The sequence below is a fragment of the Erinaceus europaeus genome, chromosome 12 (genome assembly GCF_950295315.1).
Source record: "Erinaceus europaeus chromosome 12, mEriEur2.1, whole genome shotgun sequence".
In the NCBI taxonomy this organism is placed as follows: domain Eukaryota; kingdom Metazoa; phylum Chordata; class Mammalia; order Eulipotyphla; family Erinaceidae; genus Erinaceus; species Erinaceus europaeus.
The window spans coordinates 50,658,350-50,685,695 of NC_080173.1; the positions used below are offsets into that span (position 1 = coordinate 50,658,350).

At 48.7% G+C, this 27,346-nt stretch overlaps 1 protein-coding gene across 4 annotated transcripts; it reads left to right on the top strand.

Annotated features, from left to right (window-relative positions):
* Positions 1–5,981: 5,981 nt before the first annotated feature.
* On the top strand, positions 5,982–27,346 carry STAC2 (SH3 and cysteine rich domain 2). 4 transcript variants are annotated; one of them, XM_060203582.1, is made up of 11 exons: positions 5,983–6,534; positions 18,024–18,330; positions 19,804–19,901; positions 20,044–20,134; positions 21,780–21,892; positions 21,980–22,052; positions 22,140–22,201; positions 23,064–23,161; positions 23,457–23,508; positions 24,069–24,158; positions 25,895–27,346. In XM_060203582.1, the coding sequence occupies exons 1-11, from the start codon at positions 6,445–6,447 to the stop codon at positions 25,997–25,999; spliced, it is 1,179 nt and encodes a 392-aa protein (XP_060059565.1). In that variant the 5' UTR covers positions 5,983–6,444; the 3' UTR covers positions 26,000–27,346. The 4 variants fall into 4 exon arrangements, with proteins under 4 accessions (XP_060059566.1, XP_060059565.1, XP_060059567.1 ...); XM_007530935.3 differs by having other exon boundaries at positions 5,984–6,534; positions 24,021–24,158; XM_060203583.1 differs by lacking the exons at positions 24,069–24,158; positions 25,895–27,346 and adding an exon at positions 23,854–24,013 and having other exon boundaries at positions 5,982–6,534.

Genomic DNA, 27,346 nt, shown 5'->3' on the forward strand with positions numbered 1-27,346 from the left:
AACATGAGTCTCTTGATTTCAGTCTCTGTCTGTCTCTCTATCAAGGTTTTTTTAAAAAAAACCTTATTTATTTTCCCTTTTGTTGCCCTTGTTTTTTTATTGTTGTAGTTATTATTGTTGTTGTTATTGATGTCATTGTTGTTGGATAGGACAGGGAGAAATGGAGAGAGGAGGGGAAGACAGGGAAGGGGAAAGAAAGATAGACACCGGCAGACATCCTTCACTGCCTGTGAAGCGACTCCCCTGCAGGTGAGGAGCCGGGGGCTCGAACCGGGATCCTTACACCGGTCCTTGTGCTTTGTGCCACATGTGCTTAACCCGCTGCGCTACTGCCAGACTCCCTCAAGGTTTTATTGGTATGGGGTGATTCAGATTGATAAAGAGACAGAAAGAGAGAGAAAAGGTACTACAGCAGCAAAGTTTCCCCCAGTGTGGGGGCTGGCTTCACAGCTGGACCACAAACATGTTGAAGCACACACACTATCCAGTGAGCTATCTCACTGGCCCCAACTCTTTTGTATGAGAAATATTCATTCACTCATTCACTCATTCATTTATGAAGGAGAATCACTCTGCAATATTGGTACTGGAGGATCAAACTTGGACCTAATGCTTGCAGGTCTGGGGCACTACCCACTGCACAATCTCATGGGCTACTTTTTTTTTTCCAGATAGAGGAATAGAGAGAGTAAAAGACACTACAGCACCAAAGCTTCATTTAATGTAGTAAAGGCCAGGTTTGAACCTGTGTCGTGCACATGGCAAAGCAGCGAACTATCCAAGTGAGCTATTTCACTGGCATTCTGTTCAGTTCTTTACATAGATCAACTCCTTTCATCCTTGAAAGTACACTAAGCGATATATGATTATTGTCCCTATTGTAATCTAATCCCCCATTTCTGCCTAGTCTAATCATGCCCATTTAAACAGAAGGAAACTGAAGTCCCTAGAGAGCTGGCGTTCTTTGCTCAATGTCACAAAATAGGAGGAAAGCATCCCTGGAAGTGGCAGAAGAAGGCAGACCAAGCTGAGGCTTTTCTGTGCCCTGGATATTGTGCCATATGCACAATGTAATGTGGCAGATCAAGGGTTACTGCCATCTAGAGACCCCATCTAAGAGTGACTGCCATTTGGATAGTGCACCTTGCTCTGCCCAGCCCACACTTCTCCCTCCAAATCTAAGATGGGACAGTTCTCTTTCTCCAGGAGAATCTAGTCAGGCTGTTTCTGCCCTGTCCCTAAGCCACTGCAGTGGGAGTTGTCAGCACTGAGAGCAGTGACTCAGACTTAGTTCATGAAAGACCGCATGGAAACACAAAGACTGCAGGCCAGAAAGGACATCCAGAGGTCAGAGGATCCAGCCCCCTGCCTCCTCCACATTTGCCCCCAGCTCAGACTTTTTTTTTTTTTGCCCCCAGGCTTATTGCCAGGGCTTGGTGCCTGCACCATGAATCCACTGCTCCTGGAGGCCATTCCCCCCATTTTGTTGCCCCCCCTTTTTTTTGCCTTCAGGGTTATTGCTGGGGCTCAGTGCCTGTACCAGGAATCCACTGCTCCTGGAGGCCATTTCCCCCCCTTTTGTTGCCCTTGTTGTTGTAGCCTTGTTGTGGTTATTATTGTTATTGTTGATGTCCTTTGTTGTTGGATAGGACAGAGAGAAATGGAGAGAGGAGGGGAAGACAGAGAGGGGAGAGAAAGATAGACACTTGCAGACCTGCTTCACCGCCTGTGAAGCGACTCTCATGCAGGTGGGGAGCTGGGGGCTCAAACCGGGATCCTTACTCGGGTCCTTGGCTTTGCGCCACATGCGCTTAACCCACTGCGCTACCAGCCCGACCCCCGCTTTTTAAAAATATTTTATTTATTAATGAGAAAGATAGGTGAGAGAGAAAGAACCAGACATCACTCTGGTACATGTGCTGCCGGGGATTGAACTCAGGACCTCATGCTTGAGAGTCTAGTGCTTTATCCACTGTGCCATCTCCTGGACCACGCCCTTGTTGGTTTATCATTTTTGTGGTTATTATTATTATTGTTGTTGTTGTATAGGACAGAGAGAAATGGAGAGAGGAGGGGAAGACAGAGAGGGAGAAAGATAGACACCTACAGATTTGCTTCACCGCCTGTGAAGTGACTCCCCTGCAGGTGGGGAGCCGGGGGCTCGAACAGGTATTCTTACACCTGTCCTTGCACTTGGCGCCACATGCGCTTAACCCGCTGCGCTACTGCCCGGCTCCCCAGCTCAGTCTTCTGATGCTGGAACCAGATGGTCCCAGTTTCCACTGACTTTACATGCTCTCCTGGGGCACTGGTAGCACTAATTCCCCTGAGAATCCTTCCCTCTGTCCTAGGCAGAATCTCTTTCTGAGTCCCTGGAATCATAGACTCCCAATAGCAGAGGAAAGTGAGGGAAGAAAACTGTTTCTTTGCCACGGAGAAAGGATTGGAAAGGGCACATCTGTGGGAAGAAAGGAGGCCTGTCTTTCTTAAACCAAATGACATATTGCATGATCTCATCCATTCTCCTCCCAGTAAAATAGACAGTCTCCATTCTGCTGATGAAGAAATCAAGACTCAGGGCCAGGTGGTTGAGTGCACATGTTACAATGCTCAAGGACCCAGGTTCGAGCCCCTGGTCCCCACCTGCAGGGGAAAAGCTTCGCAAATGGTGAAGCAGGCATGTAGGTGTCTCTTTGTCTCTCTCCCTATCATTCCCTTCCCTCTCAATTTCTGACTGTCGCTATCTAATAAACAAATAAAGATAATAAAAAATAAAATAAAATAAAAAAGAAATCAAGACTCTGTGACCTGGAAGGTGGCACAGTGGATGAAGCACTGAACTCTCAGGCATGAGGTCCTGAGTTCAATCCCTGGTATTACATGTGCCAGAACGATGTCTGGTTCTTTCTCTCCTCTTTCTCCCTCCCTAGTCAGTAAAAAAATACAAATAAAAAATAATTTAAAAAGTAATTCAAGGTTCTGAAATGTTTTGTTACCTCTCCAAGGTCACAGTTAACTTGTAACTATACAGGTATAGAACCCTAAGGAATTCAAAGTTCCTGGGTTTTTTAAATATTTTATTTATTTATTAATGAGAAAGATAGGAGGAGAGAGAAAGAACTAGACATCACTCTGGTAAGTGTACTGCCCAGGATTGAACTCTAGACCTCATGCTTGAGAGTCCAATGCTTTATCCACTGCGCCACCTCCTGGACCATACAGTCCTTTTTTATTATTAATTAATGAATTATTGGATAGAGACAGAGAGAAATGGGGGGAGACAGAGATGGAGAGAGACAGAGAGACACCTAAAGCCCTGCTTCACCACTTGTGAAGCTTTCCCCCTGCAGGTGGGGACCAGGAACTTGAACCTGGTTCCTTGTGCACTGTAGTGTGTGCACTTAATCAGGTGCACAGTGGGCCTGGACCCTTGTTGTTGCTGGTTTTTTTGGAGAGGGGTGGTGGTGGGACAAGGGTACCTCCTCTCCCAAACACAGCTCCAGCTGTGTGTGCTCCAACTCAGTACAGATGTTTGCTCCAGCTCAACACAGACGAAGAACTTGATGCCACTATAACAAGGTGCCTCAAGTATCCCTGGTCTGAACTGTCCATGGAAGAGGTATTGAGCTGATCTAAACTGAGCTCTCAGAGTAAATTGGGAGAAGCCCAGTGAATGAATGAGCCTTTGAGGAAATGCCTTTGAGGACCAAGGCCAAGTTCCACTGAAGCATGTTTCAGAAAAGCACTCACAGTCTGTTGCTAGAGCTGGTAAATCTGGCACAAGAGGGGATCAAGCCCCCCACAACCACATGCTCTCATGTATGCCCTTGTCCTGTTACTGCTGGTGGCACATAAATCTCTATTCCTGGGCACTGTAATGTGAGCAGCAATGCAGTGGGGAGCTCATCTTGAGTGGCAGAGGTTGCAGAAATGGCTATGTACTTGGGCAGGCAAAGATGGGGGGAGGGAGCAGAGCTCATCTAAAATCTTCCAGGAAGCAACCCAGGTGTCCAACAACAGATGAGTGGCTGAGCAAGTTGTGGTATATATACACAATGGAATACTACTCAGCTATAAAAAATGGTGACTTCACCGTTTTCAGCCGATCTTGGATGGACCTTGAAAAAATCATGTTGAGTGAAATAAGTCAGAAACAGAAGGATGAATATGGGATGATCTCACTCTCAGGCCGAAGTTGAAAAACAAGATTAGAAAAGAAAACACAAGTCGAACCTGAAATGGAATTGGAGTATTACACCAAAGTAAAAGACTCTGGGGTGGGTGGGTGGGTGGGGAGAATACAGGTCCATGAAAAATGATGAATGAAATAGTGGGGGTTGTATTGCTAAATGGGAATCTGGGGAATGTTATGCATGTAAAAAAAAAAAAAAAAGAAGTAGAAACGCAAAGCAGAAATTGACTGAGTTTGGAGTATGGCACCAAAGTAAGAAAGCAGAAGTATACTAGAGTTTGCAGTGAGTACCCCCCTAACACTTCCTCTCCACTTTTCCAAGCTTTGGGTCCATGATTGCTCAACAATTTGTTTGGCTTTGTATGTTAACTCTCTTTTCAGTCACCAGGTTCCAGGTGTCATCAGGATGCCGGCCAGACTTCCCTGGATTGAAGACACCACCAATGTGTCCTGGAGCTCAGCTTCCCCAGAGACCCATCCTACTAGGGAAAGAGAGAGGCAGACTGGGAGTATGGACTGACCAGTCAACGCCCATGTTCAGCGAGGAAGCAATTACAGAAGCCAGACCTTCTACCTTCTGCAACCCTCAATGACCCTGGGTCCATGCTCCCAGAGGGATAGAGAATGGGAAAGCTATCGGGGGAGGGGGTGGGATATGGAGATTGGGCGGTGGGAATTGTGTGGAGTTGTACCCCTCCTACCCTATGGTTTTGTTAATTAATCCTTTCTTAAATAAAAAAATATATATAAAAAATAAATAAATAAATAAATAAAATAAAATCTTCCAGGACTGACATGAAGGCAGTAATTTTCTTGGACAAGCAAGAAATGAAGTTTGACCATTTGGCCAGAGCCTAGACAAGCAGAAAGAAAGAAGATTGGTGACTTAGTGTGTTGTCTTGTCATTTATATGACCCAGGTTTGAGTTTGATGCCCACCACATTGAAAGAAACTTCGTTGTTGTGATCTCTCTCTCTCTCTCTCTGCCTCTATTTAAAGGAGAAAGAAAGAAAGATGGGGAGAGAGACTGGAAGTTGATGGGGGGGGGATTTGGAGGGATGGTAGTTAATGACATGAATTGGAAGAGATACTTTTCAGGTAGGTGGACAGAGAACACTTTGGAGGGTCTTTCCACTTCTCCCCAACCCCTGATATAACTCCATTTGTCTTAGAAGCTTTAGGAAAGGTTGGTACATTGGAGAGGTTTGAGGACCTTAAGTGTGGGTACTGAGGCCCTTTTCTGCTAAAATTGAGACACCAAGACCAGAAATTAGCGCAGCTGTCCTGCCTTGGAAGGAAGAACTGTCAGGCCTGGCCTTTGATATATGATTCTAAGTTGTCCCTTCTCTGCTTGAAGACACTTCTACTTCACAGCCCAGGACTGTGCACATTTGGAGAGAGTCTCTCTAAGGGGGATACATATGTCCCCATTCTTCCTCCACCAGGATTAGGGATCTTCAGTCTTCTCTATCAGATGAAGTACCAACTCACTCTCAGCTAACCTTCTGTAGATACAACCTATTTCTACTCAGCACCCCAACCCCCTCCTCTCCACTCATCCTATCCAGACTCTCATAAACTTTCCCCAGCTTGCCCTCAACCTTATTCCCGCTTGTTGCCCGCAGTCTGGGTTTTGCAGTGCACCTCCACTCCCAGCTAGGCGAGCCTCCCCAAGCCCCGCCCCGCTCATCCTCTTGGCCTCCGCGACACCCAATAGCTGAGCATCTGATTTGCATAGCGACGCGGGGGAGCGGCGGAGAGCAGGGGGAGGGACCAGGCGACCTCCTAAATCAAAGTTGGGAGGCGAGGACTGGGCGGAGGGGCCGCGGAGCCGGGCTGGGGCCGCGCCGAGAGGGGGAGGAGAATGGGGGGCGGGCGCAAAGGACGGCGGAGCCGGCCGGACACCGACAGCCCAGCGGCTCCCTCCCTCTGCTTATCTCCGCATCCTCACTTCCCTCGGCCCCTCGCTCCCAGCAGCATCCTCTGCAGACCCTCGGTCCACACTCCCGGGGTCGCCCCCCTCCGGCAGCCCCGTGGCATTCCCTCCCCCTCACCGGACTGCCCGGGAACTTTTTCCACCAGTGCCCGGGACTGGGGGGCTGCTTCACCTGGGCGGGGTTGTCTCGGGCTCCTTGAGAGGCAATCTCCAGAGAAGGACGTCAGGGTCCCGAGCAGACCTCCGCCCCCCGCAGCCTGTGCCCAGCCGTCCGTCCGTCTGGTGTCTGCAGCCTCTCTTCCCCTGTCCCCCAACCATGACCGAAATGAGCGAGAAAGAGAACGAACCGGATGACGCGGCCACCCACAGCCCCCCAGGGACCGTCTCTGTCCTTCAGGAAACCAAGGTAACTGGGGGCGTGAGGCCTGGACCCCCGGCCGCGGGGTGCGTCCCTGGCCCGTGCGCCCTCCTCCCGCCGCGCTCGCCGGTGAGGGCGCGGGTGCCCTGGGGTCACGGCGCGGGGCCCGCGTGTCCCGGAGGCTCGGCGGGGAGACCCGGAGAGAGGGCTTGCACCGAGGTGCCCCCTGCAGCCCCTTCCCGGCGGCGCTGCACGGCACGCCCTGGTGCGCGGGCAGAGGGGAGCGCGGCACGACCCTCCGGCCGGCCCGGGCTGCGCTTTGTTGGAGGTGTGTGTGTGTGTGTGTGTGTGTGTGTGTGGATGAGAGAGAGAGAGAGAGGGAGAGGGAGAGGGAGAGGGAGAGAGAGAGTCACGCGCGCGTGTGTAGCGCAGCCCTCCGTGACTGCCCTCTGCCCGTGTCTCTCCGGGTAGATGTCTCTACAGCCTGTTTTCTGCCTCGGTCTGTGTGTGTACGTGTCCGTCTCTCCCGGGTTCTCTCGACGTCTCTGAAGCACTCTGGATGTCTCTGACCCGCCGCAGTCTAGCATTCCGCCTCGCTCCCCCCTAGGCCCCACCACCCAGGCTGGTTCGGTTCGGGGATCGCCAGGGGGTTGCGCAGCTTCCCGGCGGCTTGTGGGCTGCGGCAGCTCGGACCAACGCTGACTGGGCCCGGGGACTGTGGCTGGGACTTCAGAGCAGAAAGACAGACAGCCGCACCCACCTCCCCATGCCGGGAGCAGGACGTAGGGAGGGGAATTGGTGGAAGCAGAAAGAGAAAGCATCATAATGAATGTCATAATTAACCCTAATTATGTATGATTGTTACTCCTGCGGGAATCACAATGAATAAATTACTCCCCAATGAAGGAAGGCGGAACCCAGACTTCAGGCGCTCAGGGCTAATGAGGGGAGACCACCGCTCACCATTCATGTTCACCCCCTTCCCTACCTCTAATCTGTCTGCTCCTTCTCTGAGTTCCAGGTATTCCTGTCCAAACCCCAGGAAGTTTTGTGGGAAGCCACCTGAGTGTCCCCACCTCCAGGAGAGAAGGGGCTGTGTCAAGGGCTTCCCCTTGCTCCCTCCAGAGACTTCAAGCCAGACCTCCTTCCCTCCCACTTCACCCTGGTATTTGTTCCCACACTGCTTCAGTTAACTCCAGATAAAGACCAAAAACGAGTGGTTCTCTTCGGCTTTCCTGATGTCTAGCTTGTCTATAGTTTTTTCCATTACCCATTTTCTCCCTCCTGTAGTCTTGACCACTCTGTAAGGATATGAGAGAAACTCAAGGTCAAGGTCATCAAGGGAGTGGCCAGAGGGGGTTGAGTAGAGTTAGGATGGGGTTTGATGACAACAACCCAAGTAATTCCCTATCTCTAAATCAAGGGGACCCAGTGGGTCTCCATGTCCCTGTCTTCAGATTCACTCTTGACCTTCCCCAGCCCTCTTCTGAGAATGAGACTCTTACCTCTCCCAGCAGACTTAACTCCCATCAGAAAGCCAAGACCCTGGACCAGGTGATGGCACACCTGTACCTGTTGATGGTGGCTCAGCCCACATATTACAGTGCACAAAGACCCAGGTTTAATCCCCCGGTCTCCACTTGCAAGGGAGGGACTGTCTGGGGTCTGGGGAGGCAGATAAACCAAGTTCTGCCTCTAGCAGGATATTTAGAAGAACAGGCCTGGTTCAAGTCAAGCTTCTGGTTTACCAGAAGGAAGTGTCAGAGTACTAACTTCTCCCTATGTCCGAGAATGGATCTCAGGATTGTGGAAGCACCAGAAAGATAGCTGGTGGAGCATCCTGGGAGGTGGTGTGGTGGCTAGAGTGTTGGACTTCCAAGTATGAGGTCCCAAGACTGTTCCCCAGCTTTGTATGTGCCAGAGTAATGTTTTCTTTCTCATCAATACATTTTTTTAAATTATCATTATTTATTGGATAGAGATAGTCAGAAATCAACAGAGAAGAGGGAGAGAGAGACCTGCAGCACTGCTTCACCATTTGCAAAGCTTTCCCCCTGCAGGTGGGGGGTGGGGGCTTGAACCTGGGTCCTTGAGCACTGTAACATATGCGCTCAACCAGGTGCGCCACCACCTGGCCCTTCTCATCGATACATTTTTAAGGGCCAAGTGTTGGCTCACCTGAAGAGGGCTCGTGTTGCAGTGCACAAGGGCCCAGGGTTGAGCCCCTATTCAACCACCTGCAGGGAGAAGCTTCAGATGTGGTGGAGCAGAGTTATAGGTGTTTCCTTCTCTTTCCCTCACCCTCTCCCATCTTGATTTCTCTCTGTCTGTATCCAAAATGAATACATAAAATATAACAAATAAATTTTTGAAAATTAAAAAAAAGAAGTGTGATCCAGGAGGTGATGAAGTAGATAAAGGGTTGAACTCTCAAGTATGAGGTCCTGAGTTCTATCCCCAGTAGCACTTGTACCAAGGTGATGTCTGGTCCTTTCTCTCTCCTTCTATCCCTCTCATTAACTTAAAAAAAAAGAGTGGAGGGTAGACAGCATAATGGTTATGCAGAGAGACTCTTGTGCCTGAGTCTCCAAAGTCTCAGGTTCAATCCCCCGGCACCACCATAGGCCAGAGCTGAGCAGTGCTCTGGTAAACAAACAAACAAACAAAATTGAAAAAAAAAAAAAAAGATAAGCACAAGGGCTGGTGTAAGGATTCTGGTTCGAGCCCCCGGCTCCCCACCTGTAGGGGTGTCGCTTCACAGGCGGTGAAGCAGGTCTGCAGGTGTCTATCTTTCTGTCCCCTCTCTCTGTCTTCCCCTCCTCTCTCCATTTCTCTCTGTCCTATCTAACAACGAAGACATCAATAACAACAGTAATAAGTACAACAACAATAAAAAAGGGCAACAAAAAGGGAAAATAAATAAATAAATAAATAAATATTTTTAAAAAAACTGATGGAGAAAGATCATCTCTAGGAGTGGGGTTTGTGTGTCTCAGGAGTGGAGCTGCCTGGCCAGGCTGAGCCAGCATGGGGTTTGGGTAGCCCAGCTAAATGTCTCTGAAATAGGCAAGAATCAAGTCATTCAGCCAAGGTACCCCCCCATGACATCTGCCACCCACCCTAGGTGGCATTTTGTTCCTTTCCTTTTCTCTGCTTCCCCTGCCCCCTGAGACCTGGGGCCTACAATGAGCAGGTTTGGGGCTGCCCTGGTGCTGTGGAACATTCTGTTCCAGAGGCTTCTGGTGCCCTGCAGAGTTGACTCTTGGCATTGAGTCCAAGGGGGACCAGGAAAGGGCACAAACTGTAGAGTAGGTGAAATCTCACCCTGTGGAGACTACTCTGGAAATAATACCCGTGGGAGGGGGAAAACATGATTGAGGTCTTCAAATATTTGAAGGACTGAAGTGTGCTAGAGGGAGTAACCTTCTGTGGAGCCAAGGGAGGAACAAGAGTTGATAGGCAAAAATTGCAAGGAAGCAGGTTTCAGCTCTATATAGGGAAGCACTTTTCAGCGATTTCAGCTGCCCAAAGATGGAATGCCTGTCCCAGGAGAGGGTGTGCCTCCTGCCGGAAGAGGTGAGCAACAGTCAGATAACCATTCAGGGGCTGGGGAGATAGTGTTTATGCAAAAACATTTTCATGCCTGAGGCTCTGAAGCACCGGGTTCAGCTCCTCACATCACCGTGAGGAGTAGGTTGGTAAAGAGAACCAAACAAAAACAAAAAAAAACCCAACCACCATTGAGAGGGGGTATGGTCAGGGCATTGCAGAGTGGTAGTGTTATTTCAGGTTCCTCCTTCTCTTTCACCATTTTTTTCTGTTTAACATCTAATGGGGGGGCATCACTTTGGCACACATGATGCTAGACATGAAAACTTGGACCTCATTCTTGAAAATCTAATACGTTATCCACTGTGCTACCTCCTGGGCCACACAGGTCCCTTCCAACCCAATTTTTTTCTTTATTCTTTATTCTTTTTTATTTTATTTTATTTTTGCCTCTAGGGTTATTGCTGGGGCTCAGTGCCCACACTACGAATCCACTGCTCCTAGAGGCCATTTTTCCCATTTTGTTGCCCTTGTTGTCATTATTATTTATTGTTGTTGTCATTGCTGTTGTTGTTGCTGGATAGGACAGAGAGAAACTGAAAGATGAGAGAAGACAGAGAGGGAGAGAGAAAGACAGACAACTGCAGACCTGCTTCACCACCTGTGAAGGGACCCGCCCCCCCGCCCCCCCGCCCTTGCAGGTGGGGAGCCAGGGGCTTGAACCAGATTCTTTTTTTTTTAAATTTCTTTATTGGGGAATTAATGTTTTATATTCAACAGTAAATACAATAGTTTGTACATGCATAACATTCCCCAGTTTCCCATATAACAATACAACTCCCACTAGGTCCTCTGTCATCTTTCTTGGACCTGTATTCTCCCCACCCACCTGAACCAGATTCTTATGCTGGTCTTTGCACTTTGTACCATGTGCGCTTAACCTGCTGCGCTACCACCTGACTCCCCTTCTTTATTTTTAAACTAAGATGCTGAAGGTCTCCTTTCTTCTCCTCTTCCTCCTCTCCTCCTTCCTTCCTCATCTCCTCTTCCTCTCCTCCTCCTTTTTTAATTTTTGTCTTTTAAAATTTTTCTTTATTGGGGGATTAATGGTTTACAGTTAACAGTAAAATACAATAGTTTGTACATGCATAACATTCCCAGTTTCCCACGTAACAATTCAACCCCCATTAGGTCCTCCTCTGCCATCATGTTCCAGCACCTAAACCCCACACCCCCACACCCCCACACCCCAGAGTCTTTTACTTTGGTGCAATACACCATTCTTCTCCTTTTCCTCCTCCTCTCTCTTCCTCTCTCTCCTTCTTTTTTCTTTTTCATTTCTCTCTGTCTCTCTTCTCTTCTCTTCTCTTCTCTTCTCTTCTCTTCTCTCTCTCTTTCTGTCTCTCTCTCTCTCTCCCTCCCTTTCCCTCTCTTGCCAGAGCATTGCTCGGCTCTGGCTTGTGGTGGTGAGGGGGACTAAATCTAGGACTTTGGGACCTCAAGCAAAAGAGGCTTTTTGGAAAACCACTATGCTATCTATCCTCTGCCCTCTTTTTCTTTTTCTTTCCCTCCTTCTCCTCCTCCTCTTTCTTCTTTTAATATTTTGTTTAATAGAGACAGAGAAATCATAGAGGGAAGAGGGAACTAGAGGGGAGAGAGAAAGAGATACTTGAAGTACTCATTATGGAATTTTCCTCTCTACATATGGGGTCTGGGGACTTGAACCCAGGTCCTTGTATATTGTAACATGTGCACTCAACTGGCTGTGCCTCATTTTCATGACTGACCTAGTGTATGAGCCCATGAAACAGCTGAGAGGCAGTGGGATGGGGTGCAGAGCAGGACCCTGAACACCTAAATTTGAGTTGAACAAGTCAAAGCCACTGGTTCAAGACCTGGCTTTGCTACTTAAAAAATGAGAACTCATCTCAGGTAGAAGTTGAAAAACAAGATCAGAAACGAAAACACAAGTAGAACCTGAAATGGAATTGGCGTATTGCACCAAAGTAAAAGACTCTGGGGTGGGTGGGTGGGGAGAATACAGGTCCATGAAGGACGATGAATGACATAGTGGGGGTTGTATTGTTAAATGGGAAACTGGGGAATGTTATGCATGTACAAACTATTGTATTTATTGTTGAATGTAAAACATTAATTCCCCAATAAAGAAATAAATTTTAAAAAAATGAGAACTCACAATAAGTAAGCAATTTTGGACCAGTGGAATAGTTCACTTCGGGGGTGAGGTGGTGGTGCATTCCATTGAGCGCACATGTTACAATGTTCAAGGACCCAGGTTCAAGCCCCTAGCCCCCACATGCAGAGAGAAAGATTCATGAGCAGTGAAGTATACCTGCAGATAACTCTCTTTCTCTTGCTCCCTATCTCCCCTTTCCTCTTGATTTCTCTGTATCCAATAAATAAATAAATATTAAAAAATTTTAAAATAGCTCACTTGGATAGTGTACTGCGTTGCCATGTGCAGGATGTATGTTCAAGCCCAACCGCCACTACATTAGAGGAAGCTTTGGTTCTGTGGTCTCTTTCATTCTCTCTCTGCCTCTGTTGCTATCTAAAACAAACAAACAAACAAACAAACAAACAGAATAAGTGGTTGAAGTTATTAACCAATTCCTGTGAACCTCAACTCCTCATCTGAAAGGTGGGGACAATGGTCATCACCTCAGAGGTGTTAATAAGAGGTCACTTCTGACTCTCTAGCTTGTTCCTCGCACTTAGGCAATAACAGCCCCTCACTGTATGCTTCTGGTTTAGCTTTTTGGATCTAGAGTTTTGTGTTGCTTAAAGGCCATGTAGTTCCACCTCCTTCTTCTTGTTTGTATATAAACTGAGCCTCAGAAAAGGGATGAGACTTATCTTTAGGCAGAGATCTTCATTTTGCCAATACCCCAACACATCTTGCCAGAGACTGTTCAGATCACTAGGTGGTTCATTCACCTCCCTGAGCCTATCAGACCCCTCCCCCAGTCACATCTGACCCACAGACCACATTTGTGTTCTAATTAATTGTCCCTCTGGCCCTTCACTGCCCAGGCATCTGGGACCTGAGGCTCTACTTCTCCCAGACACACAAAGACATCCACAGTGCTGTCCAGGAAGCTGGGTTTGGAAGGAGTTGGGCAACTCAATGTGCCAGACACCCCAGGGCCCTAGCTTCCCAGCTGGCACACCAGAGCCTGTCTTGTGCCCAAACATCTCCCTCTACGCCCCTCTCCATCTTGCCAACTGCTGGCCTCCCAAGGGCTGAAGGGGCCACTATTTCCATCCACTGGCACGACTGCCAAGCTGAGAATGTGCTCCTAAGCTGCAGATGTGCTAGCTGGGAGCCCAGGCCAAGTCTCTTTGCCAAAAAGCAAACCTTGGCCTCCCTTTTCTTTCCCTTTTTGTTCCCCTCCCCACCTGTCCCCTCTCCTCCTTTTCTTCTCTCTCTCCCTCTCCTTCTCCCTTTCCCTTTCCCTCTCTTACTGTTTTTGATAGAACAAAGAGAAACTGGGAGTGGAAAGGGAAACACAGTGAGAGAGACACCTGCAGTCTTTGCTTTACCACTCATGAAGTGCTCCCCCTACAGGTGGGGAGCCAGGGCTCCAACCCTGGTCTGGTCCTTGCATATAATAACGTACGCTTAACCAGGTGCACTACTGCCTGATTCCCTCTCTCTCTCTCTCTCTCTCTCTGTGTGTGTGTGTGTGTGTGTGTGTGTGTGTGTGTCTGTCTGTCTGTCTGTCTGTCTCTCAATATATTTATTTAGGAGAGAGGACTAGAGTATTACTTTGGCACATGAGATGCTGGAGTTTGAACCTGGAACCTCATTTTTGAGACTCTAACACTTTATCCACTGTACCACCTTCTGGGCTGCAAGGCCCCTCCCCACTTTTATAGCTGATGGAAAGGGATGGGCAGGAGCCTCTCCAAAGAAGGGGGCAGTGGCAGGGGGTCAGGCTGTAGTGCAGCGGGTTAAGCACACATGGTGCGAAGCGCAACGATCCCGGTTCAAGCCCCTGGCTCCCCACTTGCAGGGGAGTCGCTTCACAGGCAGTGAAGCAGGTCTGCAGGTGTCTATCTGTCTCTCCCCCTTTCTGTCTTCCCCTCCTCTCTCCATTTCTCTCTGTCCTATCCAACAACGATGACATCAATAACAACAACAATAACTACCACAACAATAAAACAACAAGGGCAACACATGGGGGGGAAGAAAATTAAAGAAGAAGAAGAAGAAGAGGAAGAGGAAGAGGAAGAAGAAGAAGAAGGAGGAGGAGGAGGAGGAGGAGGAGGAGGAGGGCAGTGGCAAGGGCTTGACAGAGAAGTTTCCAGACCTTACTTTGGGCTGACTTACTAAGGATTTGGTAAGCAATGAAAATACCTCTGCCTCACAACAGAATAGACACTGAGTTCAGAACACACGCTCCACTTAGGATTCTAGTCACTTGCTCATCAGCTGTTCAACAAATACTGACTGAAATCCTCTTCTGTCTGGAGACCCCTACCTCTGTGGGGATTTGAAGCAATTGTCACTGCCCTCAAGGTGTTTGTTGTCTCCTGTCGATGGGAGAAAGACATGGCAACATGAACTGGATTGGAGCTACCACAGAAATTGAAGCTGTATGGACTAAGTTGGCAGTAGCAGAGGGAGTATTTCCAATCAATAGAATTCCTACAGAAGTCACAGCTTCTGGCTGGAGGAAATGTCTCTGAAAATCCTGCTGGATAAAAAGCATATGAATTGGACCAGCTAGAGAGGAGGACAAACATGTCGGAAGCTTAGAGGGATAAAGCACAGATGAGTTCAAGGCTGCCAGTGGAAGGAATGAACTAGGAGGGCAGTTTTAAATGAGGGCAGTCTCCTTGCAGTGCATACTGGCTGGTGCAAGGCCAGGGAAGGCATCTGTCAGAGTCTGGGGTCAAGCATCTCACCTGGGGACTGTGTGGAGGGCAGATGGGGATGGACAAGGTGGAGGCAAGATGCTATGGCTCTAAACCAGACTGGGGGTGCTGGGACTTGAACATGGGCTGCACAGGGAAGGTGACAGGTAAGTTTAGTGATGTTCTGGAAAGGTGTGTGGGATAGAGGATCATTTATCTTCCTCCTTCTCCTCCTTCTATTATTTTGTTATTGCCACTAGTGTTATTAGATGAGCCATTTCCTGATCCCTACAAATACTGTTCTTCTTGATTCAAGTAAATGGTACACCCTTACAGGGAAACACTATGTAGCTATAAAAATGATGAAATTACATACATAGTATAGTGATTTTCAAGATTTACTGTTAAATGAAGAAAAAAAAAAAGCAAAATATCCTCTAGGGATTTCATATTGTACAGAAGGGGCCAAACAAAATAAAATTCAGGGGGCTGGGCAGGTAGCACAGCAGGTTAAACACACATGGTGTGAAGCGCAAGGACCACTGTAAGGATCCTGGTTCAAGCCCTGGGCTCCCCACCTGCAGGTGGGTCACTTCACAAGTGGTGAAGCAGATCTGCAGGTGTCTTTCTCTCCCTTTCTCTGTCTTCCTTTCCTCTCTCGAATTCTCTGTCCTATACAACAACAACAGCAATAGCAATGACAACAATAATAACAACAACAAGGGCAACAAAATGGGAAAAATGGCCTCCAGGAGCAATGGATTTGTAGTGCACGCACTCAGTGATAACCCTGGAGGCAAAAAATAAAATAAAAATGAATAAATAAAATTCAGACCCTGGTCACAAGGAATTAATAATTCACTTGAGAAAGTTTGCTAATTTTCTGGAGAATCTTTTTTTTTTTTTGCCTTCTTCCTATTCTAAGTACAAACTAATGTACAGGGAATAATAATAATAATGCAAGAAAATGGAATACTACCTTTCCTGAAAAGAAAATTAAAACCTGGGGATTTGTTTTTATCCAATTTTAATCTAAATAGCCTAGACTTCTTTTCTGTTCTTTTTTTCTTTTCTTTCTTTTTTTAAAATATTTTATTTATGAGAAAGGAGGAGAGAGAAAGAACCAGACATCACTCTGGCACAGGTGCTGCCGGGGATTGAACTCGCGACCTCATGCTTGAGAGTCCAAAGCTTTACCACTGCACCACCTCCCGGACCACTTTTTCTTTCTTTCTTTCTTTCTTTCTTTCTTTCTTTCTTTCTTTCTTTCTTTCTTTCTTTACCAGAGCACTGCTCAGCTCTGGCTTATGTTGGTGCAGGGGATTGAACCTGAGATGTTGGAGCCTCAGGCACGAGAGTCTCTTTGCATAGCCATTATGCTATCTACCCCCATTCTTTTCTTTTTTTTTTTTTTAATTGCCACCAGGGTTATCATCGCGGCTCGTTGCCAGTACAATGAACTCACTGCTCCTGATGGCCATTTTTTCCTCTTCTTTCTTTCTTTTTTTTAAAAGAATTTCTTTATTTATTCATGAGAAAGATAGGAGGAAAGAACCAGACATCACTCTGGTACATGTGCTGCCGGGGATCGAACTCAGGACCTTATGCTTGAGAGTCTAGTGCCTTAGCCACTGTGCCACCTCCCAGACCATGATTTTTTCCTTTTCATTTTATTTCTTCCTAGTTTATATGATAGAACAGGACTTCATGCTTGAGAGTTCAATGATATATCCTCTGTGTTACTTCCCTGGGTATGTATGTATGTATTTTATCAGATAAAGAGAAAGATAGAAGCAGAACATCATTCTAGTACATGTGATGCTGGGGATAGAACTAGGGATCTCATTCTTTTTTTTTTTAATATTTATTTATTTCCTTTTTGTTGTCCTTGTTTTTATTGTTGTTGTAGTTGTTATTGTTGTTGTTATTGATGTCATCGTTGTTGGATAGGACAGAGAGAAATGGAGAGAGGAGAGGAAGACAGAGACGGGGAGAGATAGACACCTGCAGACCTGCTTCACCGAAGCCTGTGAAGCGACTCCCCTGCAGGTGGGGAGCGGTCTCGAACCGGGATCCTTAACTCCCGTCCTTGGGCTTTGCGCCACCTGCGCTTAACCCGCTGCGCTACCTCCCGACTACCTCTCATTTTAAAAAAATTTTAAAAAATATTTATTTATTGGGAGTCGGGCTGTAGCGCAGCGGGTTAAGCGCAGGTGGCGCAAAGCACAAGGACCGGCCTAAGGATCCCGGTTCGAACCCCGGCTCCCCACCTGCAGGGGAGTCGCTTCACAAGCGGTGAAGCAGTTCTGCAGGTGTCTTTCTCTCCTCCTCTCTGTCTTCCCCTCCTCTCTCCATTTCTCTCTGTCCTATCCAACAACGACAACAATAATAACTACAAGAATAAAACAACAAGGGCAACAAAAAGGGAATAAATAAAATAAACATTAAAAAAATTTATTTATTTTCCCTTTTTGTTGCCCTTGTTTTATTGTTGTAGTTATTGATGTCGTTGTTGGATAGGACAGAGAGAAATGTAGAACGGAGGGGAAGACAGAGGGGGAGAGAAAGACACCTGAATACTTGACCCGAATCCTTACGCCGGTCCTTGCGCTTTGCACCACTTGCGCTTTGCGCCACCTGTGCTTAACCTGCTGCACTATCACCCGACTCTCAACTTTCTCCTCCTTTCTTTTTTTTTTTTATATTTATTTAATTTATTTATTCCCTTTTGTTGCCCTTGTTGTTTTATTGTTGTAGTTATTATTGTTGTTGTCGTTGTTGGATAGGACAGAGAGAAATGGAGAGAGGAGGGGAAGACAGAGAGGGGGAGAGAAAGACAGACACCTGCAGACCTGCTTCACGGCCTGTGAAGCGACTCCTCTGCAGGTGGGGAGCCGGGGTTCGAACCGGGATCCTTATGCTGGTCCTTGTGCTTTGCGCCACCTGCGCTTAACCCGCTGCACCACAGCCCGACTCCCTTTCTCCTCCTTTTCTATTCCTTCTCACTTGTGACCCTCAGCCCCCACACTGCTGCTGACTAAGGAGAAGCCCTGGCAGGGAGCCATCTTCCTCTTTGCTCCCCCTCACTGGCGCTCTTTCCCTCTTAGCTTCAGCGGTTCAAGCGCACGCTTTCCCTCAAGACCATCCTACGAAGTAAGAGTGTGGAGAACTTCTTCCTACGCTCCGGCTCTGAGCTCAAGTGCCCCACTGAGGTGCTGCTGACACCCCCAACCCCACTCCCCCCTCCATCCCCACCACCAGCATCTACAGAGAGGGGCCTGCCCACCCACACCCCCTCTCCATGTCCAATCCCACGTCCCCTGGCACCACTCAAACCAGTGAGGCTGCACAGCTTCCAGGAATACGTCTTCAAGCGAGCCAGTCCCTGTGAGCTGTGCCACCAGCTCATTGTGGGTAGGTGCCCAGACCCTAATGTGGGTGAGGGGAGGAGCCAGGGTGGGATGGGCTGAGGACCTGTGGAACTGTCTCAGGTTATCCCCTGGAGGAGGGGAGGGGAATGGGCATCCCTGGGTGTACGGGCAGCTCAACTTTGATGCCAGTTCACACCCTGATTAAGTGAAGGGTCAGTGCTAGTGCCCAAGGTCAGCACAAGGACGCCCAAGCCTCTGCTCTCTTCCCATAACCCAGCCTGCCTCCTGCACCCTTTACTCTACACCTGTTGGTGTAGCCTCTCTCAACCCTCCCCACTTGCTTTTTTTTTTTTTTAACAGAGCACTGTTCAGCTCTGGTTTGTGGTGGTATGGGGGATTGAACCTGGGACTGGGACTGTGGAGCCTCAGGCATGAGAGTCTGTCTGCATAACCATTATGCTGTCTACCCTCCATCCCACACTTGCTTTTTTTTTTTTTGCCTCCAGGGTTATTGCTGGGACTTGGTGCCTGCACCACAAATCCACTGCTCCTGGGGGCTATTTTTTCCCTTTCGTTGCCCTTGTCGTTTTATTGCTATTGTTAGTATTATTGTTGTTATTGCTATCATTGTTGTTGGATAGGACAGAGAGAAATGGAGAGAGGAAGGGAAGACAGAGAGGGGGGAGAGAAAGATAGACACCTGCAGACCTGCTTCACTGCTTGTGAAGTGACCCCCCCCTGCAGGTGGGGAGCCGGGGGCTCAAACTGGGATCCTTCCGCTGGTCATTCCGCTTTGTGGCATGTGCACTTAACCTGCTGCGCTATTGCCTGCCACCCCCATTTGCTTTTTAAAAATATTTGTTTCTTTTATTTTTTAAAATAATTTAACTTCTTTTTTAATATTTATGTGTTTCCTTTTTGTTGCCTTTCTTGTTTTTATTGTTGTTGTAGTTATTATTGTTATTGATGTCATCATTGTTGGATAGGACAGAGAGAAATGGAGAGAGGAGGGGAAGACAGAGAAGGGGAGAGAAAGACAGACACCTGCAGACCTGCTTCACCACCTGTGAAGTGACTCCCTTGCAGGGGGGGAGCCGGGGGCTTGAACCAGGAACCTTATTCCAGTCCTCACACTTTGCACCATGTGCACTTAACCCGATGTGCTACCGCCCGACTCCCTATTTTTTTATTATGATTATTGCCATCAGAGTTGTTGCTGGGGCTTGGTAGCTGCACAATCTACCACTCCCAGCAGCTTTTTAATTTTTTTCCTCTCTCTCTCTTTTTAAATTATTATTTGCTAGGAGAGTAATTCAGAGGGGAGTTTCAAAGAGGGAAAGATAAATAGAGACACCTGCAACACTGCTTCACCATTGGTGAAGCTTCCCTCCTGCAGGTGAGGACTGGCTGAGCCTTGAACCCCGGTCTTTGTACATGGTGATATGGGTGCTGTATTGGGGGCCCACTGCCCAGCCTACAACCCTTCCCTCTTACTAAACTCACATACTCCCCCCAGGAAACTCCAAGCAGGGCTTGCGTTGTAAGACATGCAAAGTCAGTGTCCACCTCTGGTGCTCCGAGGAGATCTCTCATCAACAGTGCCCCAGCAAGACGGTGAGTGGGGCCCCGGGCCTCCAGGAGTGGCAGATGGGTGCCCCTCAAGGCTGGCTCTTCAGGTGGGGTGGGCTGTGGGCTTGAGGAAGGCCAGGCTCTGGTGAGCTCTGACCTCCCTTTCCCCTCTTTCTGCTCTCCCCAGTCCATCTCCTTCCGCCGCAACTTCAGCTCCCCACTCCTGGTGCATGAGCCACCTCCAACCTGTCCCCCAATCAAGGAGTCCCCACCCACTGGTGAGTGTCCCTCAGTCTTTGTCCTGACCCCAGTACATATGTTCTCATGGCCCTTCTTTGGATGTTCTTGTCCTGTTCACTGTTAGACATGGGCATACAGGGCTGGAGACAGTGTAGTCCATGATCTCCCGTAAAGGAGACAGACATGAGATGGGCAATAACACAAATGATCAGTCAGCCACAATTTGGATGAATGCCTCAAAGGAGAAGCGGGGGCAGGTGGTGGCACACCTGATTAAGCACACACACTACAGTGTGCAAAGACCTGGGTTCAAGCTCCTGGCCCCCACCTGCAAGGGGGAAAGCTTCACAAGTGATGAAGCAGGGCTGCAGGTGTCTCGCTATCTCTCTCCCTTTCCATTTCTCTCTCTCTCTCCTCTCAGTTTCTGTCTTTATCCAATAACAAAGAAAGAAAGAAAGAAAGAAAGAAAGAAAGAAAGAAAGAAAGAAAGAAAAAAGAAAGGATGAAACTGGTATGAGACACCTGGTAGAGTGATATGTTACCATGTGCAAGGACCCAGGTTCAAGCCCCAAGTATCCACCTGCAGGGAGAGATCTTCACAAGCAGTGAAGTAGTCTCTCTGTGTGTCTGTCTCTCTCTCCTCTACCACACCCTCCCTTCTCAGTTCTCCCTGTCTCTATCAAAAGAATAGAGGGGAAAAGGGAGACCATAAAGCAGGCACCATCCTCACCCAGAGAGTCAATAAGGCCTAGGGAGGTTGAAGAAGTCAGCCCATGAGTTACAGAAAGGATGTGATTAGGGCTGAGAAGGAAGGACATAACAGGACCATGGGAGCAAGACCTTGGGGTCCATTCCAGGACAGAAAGGGGCTGGGCGGTAGCGCAGTGGGTTAAGCACACATGGTGCTAAGTGCAAGGACCTGCACAAGGGTCCCGGTTTGAGCTCCTGGCTCCCCACTTGCAAGGGGGGGGCTCGATTCACAGGCGGTGAAGCAGGTCTGCAAGTGTCTGTCTTTCTCTCCTCTTCTCTGTCTTCCCTTCCTCTCTTGATTTCTCTCTGCCCTATCCAATAACAATGACAGCAATAACAACAACAATAATAATAACAACAACAGTGATAAACAACAAGGACAACAAAAGAAAAAAAATAACCTCCAGGAGCAGTGGATTCGTAGTGCAGGCACCGAGTCACAGCCATAAATCTGGAGGGAAAGAAAGAAAGGAAGAAAGAAAGAAAGGAAGGAAGGAAGGAAGGAAGGAAGGAAGGAAGAAAGAAAGTTGTGGTCCAGGAGGTGGCACAGTGGATAAAGCATTGGATTCTCAAGCATGAGGTCCCGAGTTCAAGCCCTGGCAGCACATGTACCAGAGTGATATCTGGTTCTCTCTCTCTCTCTTCCTATCTTTGTCATTAATAAATAAAATCTTTAAAGAAAGAAAGAAAGAAAGAAAGAAAGAGGAGAGACTTGGAGTTTTGAGGAAATGAACGGGTCAGAATTGCTCACTTCTCTGTGTGGACACCCTGAAGTCCTTGCTGGGATGAGGAAGTCCTAGGTGGGGCAGGGAGATCAGCCAAGAGCATCTGGAGCTGGGGAGCCTTCAGGGCAGCCAGGGGCCTAGGCTCTGGTGCTTCAGGACAGAGCAAGGCAGAGAGCTGGCTGCCTGACTGAGGACGGGTCGTTGGCAGGGACCGGTGGGAAAGTGGACCCCGTCTATGAAACCCTGCGCTATGGCACCTCCTTGGCACTGATGAACCGCTCCAGCTTCAGCAGCACCTCTGAGTCCCCTACGTTGAGCCTGGTATGGTGGGCATTGAAAAGGAGCTTCAGAGGCATGGGGGTCTCTGAGGGTGGAATTGCAGAACTGAACATAACCCTCCGTCCCCAGAGCGAGCGGGATGAGCTAGCAGAGGATGGAGAAGGCAGCATCCGCAGCTCAGAGGAGGGCCCTGGCGACAGTGGTGAGTGGGGACGGGGACTAGGGGTAGGAAGGGGGCACACTGTGGTGTTCCTTGCTGCTTCACACTCTGCCCCGCCCATCTCTTCAGTATTCACAGCCCCAACCGAGAGTGAGGGGTCAGGAACAGAGGACAAGAGCCCTGGACAGCCGGTGAGTTACACCAGCTCTGAGCGCTGGCAGGCCAACTCCTAAGCGGATGTCACTTCTCTGTCATAGATCCAGGGATGACTGAGAGCAGGGCAGGGGTCATGCCCCATCTTTTTCTTTTCTCTTTTTTTAATGTTTTATTCTTTTACCAGAGCACTGCTCAGCTCTGGCTTATGGTGGTGATTTTGGACCTTCAGGCATGAAAGTCTTTGCATAACCATGATGCTGTCTCCCCTGCCTTCTTCATAATTTTTTATTTTATTTTATTTTATTTTATTTATTTTGTAACCAGAGCATTACTCAGCTCTGGTTTATGGTGGTGTGGGGGATTGAACCTGGGACTTTTGGAGCTTCAGGCATGAGAGTCTCTTTGCATAACCATTATACTATCTACCCCTGCTCCCCATCATTTTTTAAAACTTTATAACTTTATTTATTTATTTATTTATTTATTTATTATGAGAGAAGGGAGAGAGAAAACCACAGCATTAGTCTGGCACTTGCAATGCTAAGGATTGAACTCACAGTGCCACCTGTCTGGTCACTCAACCCCTTCATGTATCTATAGTCTGCAGGGTGGGCAATGCAAGGTGGACCCTATTCCTACTGTGCTCACTTTGTACCCCCAAAGGTGAAGCTCCAGGGGTACAGCAGGTAGAAATATCTATCAAGTCTGTGGCTCAGTCTCCCCAGAGGTGGGGGATATAGCAGGTAGAAGGGCCTTAAACCACCCCGTCTTCGACCCAGGACTCAATGTACCCCACCTCCTAGCCCTCCAGGGTAGGTATGATTGGGGCAGGTAGGTGTTGGGGTGTAATAAGGAGGGCATTGCCCTCTCATCACTGACTCTGAGCTTTTCCCCCAGCTCCCCAAGCCTCCCCTGCGGAAGGATGTGGGACCCATGTACTCCTATGTGGCTCTCTACAAGTTTCTGCCCCAGGAGAACAATGACCTGGCTCTGCAGTAAGTCCCCTCCATGGCCTGGGCCCACTGGAACAGGAGTGGATGGGGGCCCTTCAGGAACCTTCTTTAGGCAGCTGAGCCCAGAGAGAAGCCAGTGATGCCCAGTGTTGAAGGGCGTCCAGTGCTGATGTCATATGCTCAGCTCTGTCTGCTGTACCTGTGGTCACAGTGTGTTCCCAGTATTCTCCCCACGGAGGGGCCTGGCAGGACATCTCTTGGTGCTCAGGACTATTGGGGTGTAGAGAGGGGCAGGTGCTTCCTGCCCCACATGCTACCTTAGCTTTCTCCTTCCCAGGCCTGGAGACCGGATCATGCTGGTGGATGACTCCAATGAGGACTGGTGGAAGGTGACGTGACAGGGTGGGAAGCAGGAGGACCCAGTAGGCTCCTTAGCAGCCTTTGCCTCTTCCTTCTTCTTCTTCTTTTTTTTTAAAATTTCTTTATTGGGAATTAATGTTTTACATTCAACAGTAAATACAATAGTTTGAACATGCATAACATTTCCCAGTTTTCCATATAACAATACAACCCCCACTAGGTCCTCTGTCATCCTTCTTGGATCTGTATTCTCCCCAGCCTCTTCCTTCTAGCACCCAAAGTCCTCCTCTTGTCCACTTACTGGGCCTCTCCAAGGGTCATCCCTTGGCCCTCACTTTCAGATTGACCCTTCTCCTTGTCCCTCTGTCCACCAGGTACCATTCCTAGCCCAGAAGCCACCCTCCTGGGAGCTTGAATAGAGATCCCTGAATCTGGAGGATGATGACATTAACTTTGGGTGATATGGAAGTCTAGAAAAAGTGCGGTGGTAGGGGTTAAAGTTAGGGGTGGCACTGGTGTTCATTGTCAGCCTCTTCTCCAGGGCAAGATTGGTGACCGGGTTGGCTTCTTCCCTGCCAATTTTGTACAGCGGGTGAGGCCAGGTGAGAATGTTTGGCGCTGCTGCCAACCCTTTGCTGGGAACAAGGAGCAGGGCTATATGAGCCTTAAGGAGAACCAGGTGAGTGAGTACCTGGGCCACGGTGGGATGGGCCTGGCAGGCAGGCTGCAGGGGTGGGCAGATGCGGCGCCTGGCATGGGAAGGAAAACAAGTGGGCAACACAGCTGGGGCTGATGGCCCACACAGGCAGGGGTGGTGTTACCATAGTGGCAACTAATAATAATAATAACTATTATTATTATTAATTTAAAAAGAGCACTGCACAGCTTGGGTGTTTTGGGGATTGAGCCCGGGACCTTGAAAAAGTTTTGTATAACTATTATGCTATTCCTCACGGAGACCTCATGCTTTTTTTTTTGTAATCTTAAAAAAAATTATTAGTGATTTAATAATGATCAACAAGATTATAACTCATGCTTTTTTAAAAATATTAATTTATTCCCTTTTATTGCCCTTGTTTTATTGTTGTAGTTATTATTGATGTCATCATTGTTGGATAGGACAGAGAGAAATGGAGAGAGGAGGGGAAGACAGAGAGGGGGAGAGAAAGATAGACACCTGCAGACCTGCTTCACTGCCTGTGAAGCGACTCCCCTGCAGGGGGGGGAGCCGGGGGCTTGAACTGGGTTCCTTATGCTGGTCCTTGTGCTTCGTGCGCTTAACCTGCTGCGCTACCGCCTGACTCCCTGAGACCTCATGCTTTTTAAAAAAATTAATTAAATTCTTCACCTGCAGGAGTTGTGAAGTAATGTGTCTGTCTCTCCCTATCTCCCCCTTCCCTTCTCTATTTCTCTCTGTCTCTATCCAAAATAATTCAATAAATAAAATTTTAATTATCAGAGAAGGAGGGAGAGAAGTTCTCTTGCCCGGTCACTGGGTCTGTGGGCCAAAGCCTTCAAGCAACCCATCTCAATGGTCAGCACTAGAGAGCCAGGTGGTGGCACACCTGGTTGAGTGCACTTGTTTTTGTTTTGTTTTGTTTTGTTTTTTGTTGTTGTTGTTTACCAGAGCACTACTCAGCTCTGGCTTATGGGAGTATGGGAGATTGAACCTGGGACTTGAGAGTCTCAGGTACGAAAGTCTCTTTGCATAACCATTAAGCTATACCCCGACCCTTGAGTGTCCTTGTTATAATGCACAAGGACCCAGGTTCAAGCCCCTGGTCCCCACCTGCAGGGGGAAAGCTTTGTGAGAGGTGATTAGGGTTGCAGGTGCTTCTTCCTCTCTATTTCCCTTTTCCCTCTCCATTTATGACTGTTTCTATCCAATAAATAAATAAAGATTAAAAAGAAAAGGTCAGGAGTCAGGCGGTAGCGCAGTGGTTAAGTGCAGGTGGCGCAAAGTGCAAGGACCAGCGTAAGGATCCCAGTTCAAGCCCCCGGCTCCTCACCTGCAGGGGCATCACTTCACAGGCGGTGAAGCAGGTCTGCAGGTGTCTATCTTTCTCTCCTCCTCTGTCTTCCCCTCCTCTCTCCATTTCTCTCTGTCCTATCCAACAACAAAGACATCAATAACAACAACAATAATAATTACAACAATAAAAAAAAAAAGGACAACAAAAAGGGAAAATGAATAAATAAATATTTTTTTAAAAGTCTTTCAAAAAGAAAAGAAAAGGTCAACGATGAAATGATGCTGGGTGGCTGTGGTTGTCCAGGGCTCTGCTGCCCTCACCCCAGCTGTGGGTTCTATTCATATCTGGTGCTTGACCCACACCTCCAGGTGGGTCGAGCCTGCAGGGAGTCATCAACAAGGCAGACTCCCTCCAGCCTCATCTTCCTGTCTCTCCCGCCCAGATCTGTGTCGGCGTGGGCAAGAGCAAGGATGCTGACGGCTTCATCCGAGTCAGCAGTGGCAAGAAGCGGGGCCTGGTGCCAGCCAATGCCCTGAGCGAGATATGAGAGGAGCCAAGAGAGTCCAGATGCCACTCCTACCCTCTCCTGGCCCTCACTTCTGGCCCTGGGAGGGAGCAGACCTCTGCCCATATTCTTTTACCCTCTGCCTCTCACCACGGCTTCAGAGCCTTCTGCACAAAGGAAGAGTTTAGTTCTTGGGTGGGGTTCCCAGAGGGATTGGGAGTGGGATAGGAGGAGGAAGTGGGAGGGAATGGGGAGAGCTCTGGGAGGAGGATCTAAGGCCCCCCAGTCCAATTGCTATGCTCAGACAGCCCAAGGGGGCCATTCCTGGGAACTTTCCTGCTGCTGCTTCTGAAGCACTTTCTGGCGGTGACACAGCCTTTGCATGTCTCTCCTCCCCCACCGAGCCTCTGCTTGGGTCTATGTATGTGTGACCCCACGGCTGCCCTTTTGGACATGGGGGGTTGGAAGGGGCTTTGGGGCTGGAAGTGACCCCAAGTGTACTTTCTGGTCCCACCTGCCCCCTCCCTCAATTCTCAGGAAAGTTCTGTGGGAATCTCTCTCATTACTTGAAATCTGGGCAGATGGAGGGCTGAGGTCCAGGGAAGGTGTGGAAAATCAGAGACTGTTCTCTCAAAGAGAACAGTCACCCTGGCTTCACCCCACCCTTGTCTACGGGAAAAAGCTCCCCAAGAATAGCCCAGCTTTGTTTTTAACTGTTACTATAAGGACTGGTCCCTTGGTCACAGTGCCCCACAGCACCACTGTGAGGACTCTGGAAGCCCCTTGGTGGCTGGGGAGCCAGGGCTTCGAAGTTCCTGCCCAGCCCCTCCTCCCCCACACCACCCCAGTCCTGCCCTCCAGCGGCTGGCTCTTCCTCACCCTGTGCTGTCGCAGGGGCCTCTCTCTGCTGGCTGTGTCAGCACCTTCGTCCTGCCCATGGAGCCCTGGGAGGAAGAGAGCAGGAGGTGGATAAGGGAAGTGGAATTCTGTTTGGTCACCGGGAGAGGAAGGATGGTGGCACTCCAAAAGGGGGTAGGATGGGCACACACAAAGAAGACCTCTCTGCTGCAGGTTGCTCTCTTTGGTGCCAACCTCTCTCTTCCCCCAGGGATCCCTCTTGTGCCCTTGATCATGACAGCCAATGCCACCCCCATCCTGGGCACAGCCATACCCTCTCTTGTAGTGGGAGGGACAACTTCCTTCCCACTGACCTCTGCCCACTCCTCCCACATTGGGGGAGAAGCCACACTGCCCTGTTTGCTGCCACAAGGTCCCCCCAGCAGTATCCTAGGGGCGGGCCCAATGCCCACTGTACATAAGGCTGCATGATGGGTCTGCTGGGGCATTGCTGAGCCCCCAGGCCCCAAATTAAATGTTTCTTGTCCCAAA

What these genes read in the sequence shown, in the direction of transcription:
- STAC2 (XM_007530935.3), top strand. Translation starts at nt 6,445, where the DNA reads ATGACCGAAATGAGCGAGAAAGAGAACGAACCGGATGACGCGGCCACC. An exon ending in GTGCCACCAGCTCATTGTGG is followed by an intron (nt 18,331 to 19,803) that starts GTAGGTGCCCAG and finishes TACTCCCCCCAG; the next exon opens with GAAACTCCAAGCAGGGCTTG. An exon ending in CCAATGAGGACTGGTGGAAG is followed by an intron (nt 23,509 to 24,020) that starts GTGACGTGACAG and finishes CCTCTTCTCCAG; the next exon opens with GGCAAGATTGGTGACCGGGT.